This window comes from Salvia splendens, chromosome 2, assembly GCF_004379255.2.
Source record: "Salvia splendens isolate huo1 chromosome 2, SspV2, whole genome shotgun sequence".
In the NCBI taxonomy this organism is placed as follows: Eukaryota; Viridiplantae; Streptophyta; class Magnoliopsida; order Lamiales; family Lamiaceae; genus Salvia; species Salvia splendens.
Window position 1 is genome coordinate 9332914 of NC_056033.1, and position 14906 is coordinate 9347819.

Genomic DNA, 14906 nt, shown 5'->3' on the forward strand with positions numbered 1-14906 from the left:
TTACACATTATGAATAGCAAAATTAGACTGTAAATTAAAGAACTAGCAAAAAACATACATTACTTAATTTTTAAAAAAAAATTACAACGAAAATACTTAAAAAGAGGTATAATTTCAACAACCACTACGTGTCCAAACTTCTTCAACCATGGTGTTCATGAGTTGAAGATGAGCTTGTTGGTTCCGCATGTTCTCCTGAGCTTGTAATCTCTCACTGACTCCATAGGGAAACCTTGAATGACCGGCGGGGTTGCATGACCTGCGCTCTATTCAGCTTCATCGTGAATAATCATGTTGTGCAAGATGATGCACACGTACATGACATTGGCGATATGATGCATGTACCAGGAACGAGCCGGGCCTTTCAATATTGCCCAACGTGTTTGAAGCACACCGAATCCTCGCTCCACGTCCTTCTATGCAGACTCTTGTCGCGCTGCAAAAAGCTCTCTCTTCGCATCCATTGGGCATGAGGTCCTCTTCAAGAAAACTGGCAATCCCAGGTATATGTCATCGGCTAAGTAGTACCCCATATGATGCTGCCGTCCGTTGGCAGTGAACTGGATAACCGGACCGTTGCCATTGCATTGCTCGGTGAAGAGACTCGACGTGTTCAGCACGTTGTGTCGTTGTTTGACCCCGCCACGCCAAAGTGAGCATGCCAAATCCAAAGACGGTGGTCAACGATGGCTTCAAGGATCATCGTCGGGTGGGTACCCTTATACCCACTGGTGAATTGGCCTCTCCACGTTGCCGGATAATTCTTCCACTCCCAATGCATACAATCAATTCTCCCTAACATTCCAGGAAAACCGTGCACCCTATCGTGCATCCCCATCAGGAACTGACAGTCTTCAGCATTCGGCTTGCGCAAATATATGGCGCCGAAGGCATCAATCACGCCCTCACAAAATTTTACCAGACAATTGTATCCCCGTGCACCTCGTGAGCGGGGATAGACCTTCTGTGGGCCGCATCTTGCCGCTGCTGGAAGTACTCGTCGCACGCCTCCATCGCTTGAACAATCCGGAGAAACAGTTTTTGCCGCATCCTAAACCGCCGGTGAAAAACCGACGATCCCCACCGGGGCTCATCGGCGAAGTAGTCCTCGAACAGACGTTGATAAGCTAGGCCATGCTCTCGACAGACGAATGTCCGATGGCGGATAGGCCTTGGGACCTGCTCTTTGGCCTGCTCTTGCTCTTGTATTGCACAAATACCTACGAGAATCTGGTTCCTGAAAGCAAACATTGCTCGTTCCATAGCACGACACATATCTTCCCCGGGATACATTTTGGAAAAGTGAGTGAAAGAGAGATATTGGAATGGAGAGATGTTGTGTGAGGGTTGAGAGATGTGTGAGAGTTGTGTGAAAAATGATTGAAAATAAGGTATATTTATAGATAGAAAATTAAAAAAAATAATAAAAAAGGAAAACGCGTTGATCGGGCTCGGGCGTCCTCAGGCTCGACGCTGCAATGGATGCCCGATCAGGCGCCCGATGGATCGGGCGCGAGATCGGGACGACCGATCTTTTGGTCGCGCGGCTCGGGCTCGGGCGCCTGCAGTGGATGCCCGAGGACACTCGAGCCCGATCTCGGGCGATCGAACGTGAGATCAGGCATCCACTGTGGATGCTCTTAGGACACTAGAAAAAACTTGTTTTAGTATGTGAAGTTAGCAAAGTTGGGTAGTTCTAAGAGCACTATTTTAGGATAAATATTTAAGAATATTTGATTCATATTTGGGTGTGTTATCAACTGACGTTGCAATCCACGCTTCCAAGATTACTTATAAGTGGAATGACTGCTTTAGGCTTTCTTGGACAACCAACAATTATGAGAATTTAACAACTTAAAAGTTAAAACTACCTGTGTATGACGACCCTGGATCAAGTTGTCTCTTTTCTCGAATTTTTAAAATTTTGACAAACAGTTTAATATCACTCGATTACTTCAATCATTTAAAAGTAGATGTATAATTTTTGTTGACTAAAACTCATCGATCTTGCGCGGTTGGTATCAACTTAATTTTTTTTATGTTGGATAAAATTATGTAATCCAAAAATTAGCGAGTTTAAATCTCTATTTGATTTTTATATTATTATATTATATTTTTTTAATTTTCGTAAAAAATAATTAAAATTATTTACAGAACTATAGAAACAAAACAAATGGAAGAAAGAGGGGAGTGATGAAACGAAAGAACAAATATGTGGCCCCAAACAACATAACTGTTTCTTTCACGTATGAATATCCTAATATTTAAAAAATAAATTTGCGTTCTTAAAAAATCTGCAAGATGTAGTAATTACTAATGTCACTCGCATATGCATAATAGGTCAATTTTACTAAGTCTTATACTTCAAAGCGCAAAATATTGTTTTGAGTATATACTTTGTGCTCAGCCTTTTTACAAGTGTTTGCTAATAAAATTAGAAATCAACTGAATAAAAGATGCGAATAATGATTCAGTTTAGGTGAGCCTTACCAAAAATAAATATGAATAGCTTATGAGAGGGAGATAGTATTAATTGCTTGCCCTATTTATTTATTGGATAGTGTACATTTTTGGTCCCGTTATAAATGAAAGAAAAAAACATTTATTAAAACTTACAAAATACTACGCAATTTCAGTCATTCTACCCTAATTTTTACACTAAAACTTAGTGCGATACAAAATCATATCATCATCATGTGGTGATTTCAATATCATCTTTGTCAAAATATACGTACACACTGAATAAAGATTAAAAAAAGAAAAATAAACACTAGTTTTTATAACTATTTTTGGAGGAAAAATCTTCACATTTAAATTTTGAATTAAATATATAAATACATCACGCCGTGTTTATATGGAAATCTTAATTCAAACTCGTCGTCATTAAATAAAAGATGTTTCTCTTTACATTTATAGCGAGTCTTTGTCAACAAATATTGGAATTGGACTAGCATTTCTACTATAAAGAAAGTATGCTTGTCTTTGTAAAAAAGAAACCATTGGTTATTTTTTTTCTTATATAATTCTCTGTGTATAGGAATTTATTTTTACATTTCTATGTTACCAATTTTTCATTTACTATCAAGTATTTTTCTTAAAAAGTATAACAAAATAGATTGTATTAGTCTATTTTCTCCTATCTTTGGCACTGCCTAGTTGCAAAATCCATAATCATGGTATTGACGCTGCATCTTATCCGTCAATAACAAAACTCCTAAGAACTAAGAAGGAATATGAGAGTACGTAGAATACACTAAAATCTAATTAAAACTATACCGTGTATCACCTTTCATGGATATATAAAATATGAGTATTCGTAATTATTTATTAATTCAAAATATGAAATCATATAATTATCTCTATGTTTAATAATTACCTATAATAAATGGAATTATTTGACTTTATTTTCCATAGAAAACTGTAAGTGCTGCTTAGCATGCCCACATTTAACACTTTAGACGTGTGAGTACACTCAGAGACGTAAGTATGAGAAGTTCGATCTAGAAAATGTCGAACTTGAAATCTGTGGCATCAAGAAAATCTATCATTTCAGCAATTTTCAAGGGAACTTAGGGAAGAAGCGTATATTGAATTGAAAGAGTATTTAATAAATAAAAGGAGAATTATACTGAGATACAGAAACAAATATTGCGGCGCAGAAACATAAAAAGAGGGCTCATATTATTCCTAACAAATTCAAGTTAACTTGACTAGCAGTGTGTGGCACGTTAGCAAACTACAGTCTGTCTACATACATCCATGCCTACAACTAATCATTTTAAAGAAACTGCCCACTGAAAATATACCGTTTCAAACATACATTTCCACTTATTTCATTAGTAGTAACAATCTTATCAAGGTGTATATAAACATATATAAAGGTTTAATTGTATGAAATTTGTTTTGTCACATAAATTTGAAAATCAGCCAAAAAAAAAACTACTCCATCTGTCCACCAAAAATAGACAAAATTATAAATGGCACGGGGCGCAATTGGTAAAGTCAGAAAGAGGGAGAAAAAATGTGGAGGAAAATGTTAGTGGATTGTGGAGTCCATATTTATAATGATGTGTGGGGTTAGTATTGGTTTAAAACTTTTTATTTCTAGAATTAGTCTAATTTTGGTGAATAGTCCGAAATGGTAAAACTAGTCTATTTTTTTGTGGACGGAGGGAGTATGAAGTTTGAATTTGTTTGCAATCATTCCATAAAAAAAATTGGTGAAACTATACTTCCCATGTCTGATAAAAATCTAGACTTTAAGAACGACACATGTTTTAATGCGAAAATTAATAAAGTGGGAGATAAAGAAAAGTGATTGAAATATTCTAATGGAGAATGTGACCTATCTGGTAAGAGAGAAAAACTTGCCATAATATTTATATGTTTTTCGCTCAAAGACATCTGTAAAATATTATGATAATTTTAATTAATGGGGTGCACTTAGGCATGCACAACGGTTCGGAACCGCCGGTTCCGGTTCATGAACCGGCGGTTCACGGTTCAAGATATGCATGAACCGGAACCGGCCCGCCAAGGGTCCCGACGGTTCCGGTTAAAAAAACCGGCGGTTTACGCGGCGGTTCGAAACCGCCGGTTCGGCGGTTCGTCCAATTTTTTATATTTTTTTTTGCATTTTTTTATTTATTTATGTATGAAATGTGTGTAACTAAAGTTCAAAAAAATACGATGAAAGTTGTAATTTTATTGATATTACACGTTACAACAATTACAAATCGAAAAACCTTGAGACGTTGAAGTCTTAAACAAAAATTTAAACACAAACGAGACTACTAGTCAACAACGAAGCTAATTACAAATGACAAAAACGACGTAGAAGTTCTTATAAAAAAACTTATAAGCATATATACTCTTAATCGGCGAAGGAGATCTTTCTACATAACTAAATTAAGGACACCTTTAGCAATTCAATTTTAAATGTTAAGTTTAGTCTAACAATCAACAATTATAGTAGAATTGTCAAAAGTTTCCCGGATTTAGCCGTATAGAGAAATCTACTTCATCGACTAGAGTATATACAAATACAATTATGTAATTGTATTTGCATATTTTTAAAGTAGGAACAAATGAAAAAAAGAAATAAAGGAAAAAGGACTTGAGCTCAACTTAAATTTAAAATTTAAGTTGAGGTGCCTACGTATCCCCAATGCTCATTTGCAAAAGGGAATCAAAGCTCACGTAGTTCTCTTACCTTACTTACCTATTTGGCTTGGCCGGCGGCGGTTGATGATTGGCCTACGATTCATCCCCGGTGAATTCATCTTGTGATCCCTCCTGACGATCATCCCAATCATTTTCTTGTTCTCTGACGTCGGCTTTGGCCCAATCATCAAGTAACATCACGACTTCCATATTTTTCGCCGAGAGCTTACTTCTTGATTCATCCAACACACGCGAACCAACACTAAAAGCGGACTCGACGGCGACAGTGGAAGCCGGAACAGAAAAAATCTCATTGGCCATTGACGCAAGGATAGGAAAATCTTTCTCGTGGGTTCCCCACTAATCGAGTACGTCGATTTGGGCGGGAGGAGTAGGACCTTCATCACCAAAGGAAAAGAGTGAATCAAAATATAAATCTAATTCACTTACCATACCTGAGGACCTTCCACCGGTGCTGTAGCTGTATAGGTCGGCTAATTGGGATTGCGCGTCGGGGTCATCATAATCGGCTTGAAATGCAAAGCCATAGTTATGTTGTTGAGGAGGAGGGGGGGTCTTCTGACTTGGTGGGTATTGTTATACTTGGTTTCATATTCGGTGTAGAGAGCGCGCAAGTTAAACTCGAAAGTATGTTGGATAGTGGACCGGTCCGAGATGGTTATTTGAAAGGTTTCTGAGAGGTCTACTCCAAATTCGTCACTGGTATCGGATTGGATTGCTTGAAGGGGGCCAAGATCAATTGAACTCAAATTGTTATAATAAAAATCTAAAATCCTAGAGGTAGTGGCAAATTTCCATTTTTGATCCAATACCTTTGCAATCAAAAACACGATTGGAATCTCACTGAAATACTTAAGCCATTTTTCAATCATATAATATAAAACACACGTTAATTCAGATGAAGAGGAAGCATTTTTCATTGCAGTTTTACATATCCTACTTGATAAAGCCCTATGGTTGGGGACATATTTCTCATCATCTGGGAGGCAGGGACGGGGACGGGGTCAAGGACAAGAATCACCCGTATTCATCCCCGTTCTCCACCACCAAGCCAACTCCCAAAAGTAGCTCCTACAAATGACTATTCATCTGTTACTTTGGGTAACAGCATACTTACAAAATACTTTGAAGGATTGAATAATGTTCTGTTTGTACTTTGTACGGTCATGTTCAAATACTAAATCATATTTACCAAAAGTAAAACCATCTTAATTCTCTCTCTGCTACACATAATGTATGTACAGTTGATACAAGTGGATCCAGTAATGGATGGTTATAGTGGAGTGGAGGTTGTAACTAATGCGCACAAAAGAAGGCCAAAAATAGGTAGATAAGTTGGCTGTTTAAACTCACTACTTTCTTTGACGCTGACTCTACTTACAACCACACCTCACTTACCCCTCTCCCTCTCATCACTTATCAATTCTTAACCAATCCTTAAAAACTACCTCTACCTACACACATGTTCCCCATATTTTTCCTAATTCTGACACATAATTATTAATTTCTTCACCTCTATTCTCCCTAAAGATCTCAAAGGATTGACACACACTTAAAAAACATACAGGGAAACGTAAATATTGTATGGCCAATATTCATTACTTGAAAATGAAATGTAAGCTCAAGTGCAAAGCCACTAGCATCATAAATTTCACAGAATGTTGCTAATACTTAATTAAGTTTGCCTCTCTCATAAGTTATAATCCTACCTAAAACAGTTGCTCATAAAAGGCAGGCACTAATAGATTTTAGGTGAGTTGATTTTACTTGCTTCTATCAAGACTCATCTAAAGTTGAACCAAACTTGTTGCACACTTTCACTAATTGCAATAAATCTCAGATTTGACAATAAAGCACCAAATTCGGCATGCATTATTATAGTACTACAAAAATTAAAATCGATTTTTGGACTTTACCTAGCCTAAAGAGGAATCTCTCTATTTACTTGTAAGGATCTACTGCCTTTCATAACGGATTTTCAATTTTCTGCAAGTTGTTTGCATCAACTAAAAATGTCTCAGATAATGAAATGCACATTATGGTCCCCAATAAGCGCAGACCTCATACCTGGATTAAGCAAACCACGTGCAATGCGCTATGTGCCAAGAGTTTGTTTCTGGATGCAATGAAGAGCAAGATTTCTTATGTATATAATAGGCCACCTAACTGTCGTCATGACAATCTTTAACAGACTAGAAAACAAAGGCTCCACATCATGCTCCTAAATATAGTAACTATGTTTTCCACCACAAACTTCAACTAGATTTAGGTTTTCAGTTGTTACCTGCTTTGGTTATGCAATCAAAGGCAGCCACTGTGTTTGGAAAGCTCCTAGACACCAGCAAGTAGCTTCCCAACAATTTTCAAGAAAAAGAAACCTAGGCACTGCTCGCACAAATGTACTTCAAACATTTCAATGCCATATCCTTAGTGCATGTTTAATGGAGTCAAAACAGAGAAAAGAATCATGAAGCTCTGGCCTTTTATTCTTAATAAGAGCTGCTTTGTTGCATCAGATGCAATAATGACAAAGACACGCTCAGGAAAAACTTGCTCGCCGTGCCATGGCGGTGGCCATAGACGATATGTAATAACCTTGGCCCAAACCAATAGCTGATCTAACAGATTTAGATATTATAATCCAGTGTTAACTGCTGCTAATATCTGTGTACTATCAATCTACAGGCGGTTGATAGCCTTCAGGCTCCGGCTCATTCTGTCTATATTCTCTCAAGTTTTTTCACCGAGTAATAGTCGCACACACCAAGTATTGGTAACAGCAACCTTAAGCATGCTGTCAACATAGTAAGTGTATAAAAATTGTGAATACCTATGAAAGCAGTTGATATTTGCAGAATACCACCTCTTTATAATCTACAAATACCTCGTATAAAACCTTTTAAAACATACATTATAGCTTGTGCTACTTGATATTTATATCGATTTCACAATCAGGCCTTGAAAATAGTATTTGCAGGATAACGACACACTTCAAGTGGTATGTAGTTTCTGCCATGAGTAGCATTTATACTTTTTTTAAACGTAACTGACAGGAAAAGGCTAGATAAGTGAGAAGAAGTTGAAGATTCACATTGAATGTACTCACTATTAGCATCTAAATTAATAACCAATCATCATATCATATGTTTCTCAATTCATTTGCATACCAAGTTACAATTTCAAAGTACACATTACACAAGCTTCTTCTAAATGCTCCTTTCTACCTATCTTCTTGCATTTTCAGAGAGCCTCCACAGTGACCATGACAAAATTTTGTTACTTGGTATCATGTTGTAATCTCCCCAGTAGTTATGGAATTCTTAGAAGTTTGGACATGTAAATAATTCAGTGCTTGAAATGAAGCTTACTTCAAGATGATAACTAGGTAATCGAGACTACACAATTAGGTTCCTAATCCTAATTTCGGACAGGTGCAAACGTTCAAGGAAAAATGTCCCAAGAAATAGAACTTGACAGTCCATTTGAAATTAGAATTTAAAATAGAATTGAGCTCTTTTAGTTATACTATAACGGATAATTACGAGATCTAACATTCTTCAACTGGTAAGGAAATAGTGACAAGCTTTATGTTATGACAAACACACTTGGGGAGTACTTGTCCATAGAAGCCAAAAATACGAAGTTCTTAACTCTTAGATGGCTGGCTATTTCCAAAAAGTAAGAATAGCAGAGCCCAGCAGAGTTCGATTCAATTGCAACAAATCAATGATTACAAGAATTAGAGTGTGAGTTTCCAATCTGTGGGATGATAAAAGTAAATTGAGCAGAGAATTGGAAGTAAATGCTAACTAACAAACGAAATTAACTTGACAAGAATATTGAAATACCTATTGAAGGAATGCCAAAGAATCTGCGTGCATTTGAGAGTACATCTAGGGTTGTTAGCAAAAATATCTATAATCTGAATAATTCAATCCAAATAATAATATTAGTTCTGATTTACAAACATTCGAATGTATATGCATGTATATAATTAAAATTCGAGATTTTCTAACTCTACGGTCTACACACTAGTAATAATTAAAATTCAAGAATTTCAAAAAAATTAAGGATTTTTTGTTTTTAAAGATATTTCGTGTGTAATCAAATACTAACTAATTTTACGGTAATAACTGATAACTAATCTCAATTTTGTATATTAAAAATATTAAATTATTACTGTAAATTAGTTAGTATTTGATCACACAAGAGTCGCGTTAGGGTAATATTAATTTACAGTAATAACTAATAACCTTCAATTCCGTGTATTAAAATTATCAACACAAAGACATAATTATATCAATACAATATGTAAATTTAAATATCAACACAAAGACATAAGTTTATCAACACAAGAAGATTGATAAATTTATTTAAGAATATTCAGTTTGGTTTGAACAAGTAAAAAAATCAGATTTTTAGATATTTCAGTTCATATAGTACTTCATTTACATAAAAGTTTGAAATTTTCGAAGCAAAATTTCTAGGGAGAGTGTCACCTTAAGCTTGGTTTAGTGAAACTCGTCCCTTGAATAGCTTGTGCATCTGTTGCGTGTCTCGTGAGTCGTGGCTGAACGAGTTGGATGGTCCTTTCTCCGTATGCACTTACTTTATGGGTAAAACAGTTCAGTAAATTTGTAAACGTAAATATCTTGGTAAATTATTAGGAAGGGAGAAATTACAGATAAGATTGATTAAGATAGTGTTTTATTTTGCCTCGATTCATTTGGTGTCCGGTGACCACAATTGCATCCGTGCAAGATGCGATTTTTCTACTCTACAGACACATCAGCCATTTAATCTCTCTTGCTATTTTCGTGCGTGCAGCGTGCATCAACGGCAGCAGCCCTTAAAACTCGAAGCCGAATTAATTTATTATTAAACTTGCAAGAGGTTACTGTCAATCTTTAATGTTATAATGTGAAAACTGCTCCACTTGTTGACGTGGATAATGTTTATGCCTCTCAAATTTAATTTGTGCGTATTCCCTTTTCACGATTCGGCTACAATCTATGAACTCGTATCTTGTAGTAATAATGATGTCATATGGTGTTTATAATTTTACACAAATTATCGTTTAAATAGTTCATTTTTATTTACTTTTTATGGAAAGTAACTATATGAACAAGTACAAGCTAGGATTGATATGGTCATTTCTTACATTCGAATTGTTAGAATATGGAAATCAAATCATATGGGAATCAAATCATGTAACTAAGGAAATGATCATGTATGTAATTAATGTATAATTGATAACACCAAAATTAGGGGATTCTTACCATATGTAATTAGGGTAATCCTCTATATTAAGAGGATTACACCATTGATGAAAAAAAAAACATGGAAAAGATCTCCACCAATGTCTCCTACTTCTTCCTCTCGGTTACCCAATAGAACATGGTACCAGAACAGGTTAAGGAATAGAGACTCAGATTTTAACATCATCATCGCCCAAAAATACCAATCTCAAACCCAGGCCAAGAGGCAGAAATCCTGCAATTATCAGAACAAGAAACGATGTCAGAATCAGACAACGAAGAAAAGAAGTCGTTGGTGAATGTCCCCAACGGCATCACAATGAAATTTGCAGAGTTCCCCCCGAAGCCTCCAAACCACGCCAATCACCCCACGACCGACGACGGCGAGCGCAGACAACCTCGGTGATATAGTCGTCTCAACCAAGTTATCGGGAGACAACTATCCACTGTGGGCGAACCTGATCAAACGGTCGATTGGGAGAAAAGGCTTAAATTCACACATCGAGAAGGGTTCGGAACCTCCCGCAGAAACTGATCCCAGCCACGAAACATGGCAAAAATTGGATCGTTGTGTGTTCGGATGGATCATCAACAACATGGAGCCCGAACTCGTGAATGAGGTATCACGATACCCAACTGCTCGAGAACTTTGGGAGGGACTAGCCGTGACATACGGCAGGGAAGGGGACTCACTCCAAGTATACGACCTGCACCGAAAAGCAAGAAACATCAAACATAGATTCCAAGTCCTTGAGGGGTTTGATCCTAAATTAAACCCCTCATCTTCTCATTTAATGCAATTGAGTCCCCCCAAATCCGAAAAATATCAGAAAATACCCCACTCTCTATTTATGCGGTCCCCAGATAATCCTAAACAGAAATCGACCCCATATATTCTCACATTGTTGGAAAAAGGCCCCCAGACTCTAGAAAATTAGAATTTGAGCCTGAAATTAATTGCAAAAATAGATTCCAAGTCCTTGAGAATATGTCTACAGCCTGTAGTATGTCCGAATCCTCATATAAGGATAAGGACTGGATTTTTGAGTGTGGGGCGACCGATACTATGTCTTTTGATGAGTCTGATTTCACTGGGATGTCCAAACCTCACAAAAAATACGTTCAAACTGCCAATGGGGAATTACTTACTGTCCAGGGAACGGGAACCATTCACATTTCACCCGCTCTAAAAATTTTGAACTGCCTATATGTGCCGACCTTGTCCCATAAATTATTGGCAGTCAGTCATGTCACGAAAGAACTGAATTGCACCTTACTAATGCAACCATGTTTTTGCATGTTACAGGATATTCAGACGGGGACGATTGTTGGGCGTGGCACTGAGCGACGTGGTCTCTACTATGTGGATGAGGTAGCTCAACAGAGTATCGCGATGCTGACTCACGGTTCCACAGAAAGACAGGCTTGACTATGGCATCGACGATTAGGACACCCGTTACTAGGGTATCTTAAAGTTTTGTTCCCCCGTTTTGATAAAATTACTCGTATGGATTGTGATACATGTTTTTTGGCTAAGAGTCATCGGCATTCTTTTAAGTCCAATAATACCCGTGTGGACCAAGTTTTTTCCCTTATTCATTCTGATGTGTGGGGACCAGCTCCTGTTACGGGCGGTCAAGGATTTCGATATTTTATACTTTTTATTGATGACTGTTCTCGCATGACATGGATCTATTTCTTGAAATCTAAGTCAGAAGTCTTTTATAAATTTGTATTATTCTACACTTTCGTTCAAACCCAATATAAGAAAAATATCCAAATCCTTAGATCTGATAATGGAAGGAATATGTCAATGCCCAAATGCAACAATTTTTTGCCAAACAAGGCCTTGTACACCAGACCACTTGCTCTCACACACCAGAACAAAACGGGGTGGCAGAACGAAATAATAGGAAAAATGACCAGAGCCCACCTTATAGAATCTAAAGTCCCAAAATCATTTTGGCCCGAAGCCTTGGCCACCTCTGTCTACACCCTAAACCGTCTACCCACTCAAGGACTCAACAAGAAATCTCCTATCCAAGTCCTCTCTAACCATACACAAATACCACTCCCACTCACCCTTGAACCAAAAATCTTCGGATGCTCTACCTTTATTCACATACCCAAACACGAGAGATCCAAGTTCTCCCCTTGCGTTGTAATAGGTGTCTTCCTAGGATATGCCCAACAACAAAAAGATTACCGGTGCTACGACCCAAAACCAAACGCATGTTTATCACAATGAACTGTGACTTCGTAGAGAATGAGTATTTCTATCACCAACTTAGCGGTCAGGGGGAGGGAAATCAATCAACAGAAACCATGAGTGACCCGCTAAGTTTGTTTCTAAGCGTCCCTACCAGCCCTACGCCAAGTCCCGGTCTCGATGTGGGTCCAACAGAGAAGGTTAGCTTTAACACAGAGCAAGCGTCAAACACAGAGTCAGAGGCCACTGAACCTGGTGACGAGCTCGCAATCGCCTCGACTGATAATCCTGAGGTAAGCACCTCTAATCCAAGTGAATCAACTGTTATTGGCACTGACCTTGAGCGTAGAGAGGAGACCATCCAAGCTGAACCAGACACATCAGTACAACATGTTCTTCCACCACGGAGTAATAGAGGAGTGCCCCCAAAAAGATACTCCCCGGATTGGAAGGGAAGAAAGCTCGCTACCCCATTGCCTACTCCATGACTACCCAGATGACTGAAATGGCACGAGCATTTGAAGCTGCCATATATGAGGATGAAATACCACACTCAGTAGAGGAAGCAATGAAGCACAAACACTGGAGAGAAGCCATGAAGAAAGAAATGGATGCTCTTCTCAAGAACAATACGTGGGATAAATGCGTACTACCAGAAGGGAAACGACCAGTCGGATGCAGATGGATATTCACCATAAAAAGACAAGCCGATGGTTCCATTGAGAGATACAAGGCAAGGCTGGTCGCAAAAGGCTACACTCAGACGTTTTGGGATTGACTACGACGAGACTTTCTCACCGGTGGCTAAAATGAACACAGTAAGAATTCTACTGGCCGTTGCAGCAAATCAAAACTGGCCTCTACATCAGCTTGACGTTACTAATGCTTTCTTGCATGGAGAACTGAAAAAGGAGGAAAAAGTATACATGGAGGTCCCACCTGGCTATTCTGGTGAATTCGGCCCAAGAGAAGTATGTCGCCTAAAGAAGACGTTGTACGGTCTGAAACAGTCACCTAGACTATGGTTTGGAAGGTTCAGCCAGACAATGCAGAAGTATGGATATCAGCAAAGCAACTCAGATCATACTCTTTTCCTCAATAAAGAAGGTGACAACATAACTTGTCTCCTAATCTATGTGGATGATACGATAATCACAGGAAATGACACAACAGAAATCAAGAAGCTACGGGAAAATCTCTCCCGAGAATTTGAGATGAAGGACCTAGGAGACTTGAAGTACTTTCTGGGAATTGAGGTTCTTCGATCAACGGAGGGATATTTCTGCGACAGAAGAAGTACGTCCTCGACCTACTAACAGAGACAAGGCTACTAGAATGCAAGCCAACAGAGACACCAATGGTACAGAACCATGGTTTGAAGATAGAGGAAGGGTCGAAATCAGCAGACAGAGAACGCTACCAGCGCTTGGTGGAAAAGTTGATCTATTTAGTTCATACCAGGCCAGATATTGTATACGCCGTTGGAGTGGTAAGTCAATTCATGCACAAGCCGCAAGAACAACACATGAATGTTGTGATAAGGATAGTGAGATATCTTAAAGGGACAGTTGGCTACGGAGTCTTGCTAAAAAGAGAAGGACAATTGGAAGTCTCAGGCTACACCGATGCTGACTGGGCAAGCAATCCAATCGATCGAAAATCCACAGCCAGATACTTCATGTTCATAGGGGACAACATCGTCACTTGGAGGAGTAAAAAGCAGAAAGTAGTCGCACTCTCTAGTGCTGAAGCTGAGTTTCGAGGGGCAAAAAGTGGAATAACTGAAATTCTGTGGATACGGAGACTCCTGATAGAAATAGGCTTCCCACCTGCTCGGAAGAGTCAATTGTTCTATGACAACAAGGCCGCGATCAGCATAGCCGAAAATCCTGTCCAACAAGACCGAACAAAGCATGTTGAGATTGATCATCACTTCATCAAGGAAAAGATATAGAAGGGTATTATTGAGTTGCCCTATGTCTGCTCAGAAGATCAACTTGCAGATATCCTAACCAAAGCTGCCCACCCAAAGGTGTTTGAAGAAGTAATAGGCAAGCTAAGTATCGGAGATGCCGTCACTTAGCTTGAGGGGGAGTGTTAGAATATGGAAATCAAATCATGTAACTAAGGAAATGATCATGTAATTAATGTATAATTGATAGCACCAAAATTAGGGGATTCTTACCATATGTAATTAGGGTAATCCTCTATATTAAGAGGATTACACCATTGATGAAATAAAAAAAACATAGAAA

The 14906-nt window shown here is 38.2% G+C and overlaps 1 protein-coding gene across 1 annotated transcript; it reads right to left on the reverse strand.

The window, feature by feature from the left end:
* Window positions 1–613: 613 nt before the first annotated feature.
* Window positions 614–1293, reverse strand: LOC121772898. Its single transcript, XM_042170003.1, has 2 exons — window positions 920–1293; window positions 614–821 (listed from the first exon to the last, which is right to left on the reverse strand). Exons 1-2 carry the CDS (start codon window positions 1291–1293, stop codon window positions 614–616), a joined length of 582 nt encoding a protein of 193 aa, XP_042025937.1.
* Between the last annotated feature and the right edge of the window lie 13613 nt (window positions 1294–14906).

Bases quoted from the DNA above. Each gene is read 5' to 3' on its own strand.
- LOC121772898 (XM_042170003.1), bottom strand. From the start codon at position 1,293: ATGTATCCCGGGGAAGATATGTGTCGTGCTATGGAACGAGCAATGTTT. The intron at 822-919 runs GTAAAATTTTGT...GATGCACGATAG, and splicing joins CACGGGGATACAATTGTCTG to GGTGCACGGTTTTCCTGGAA.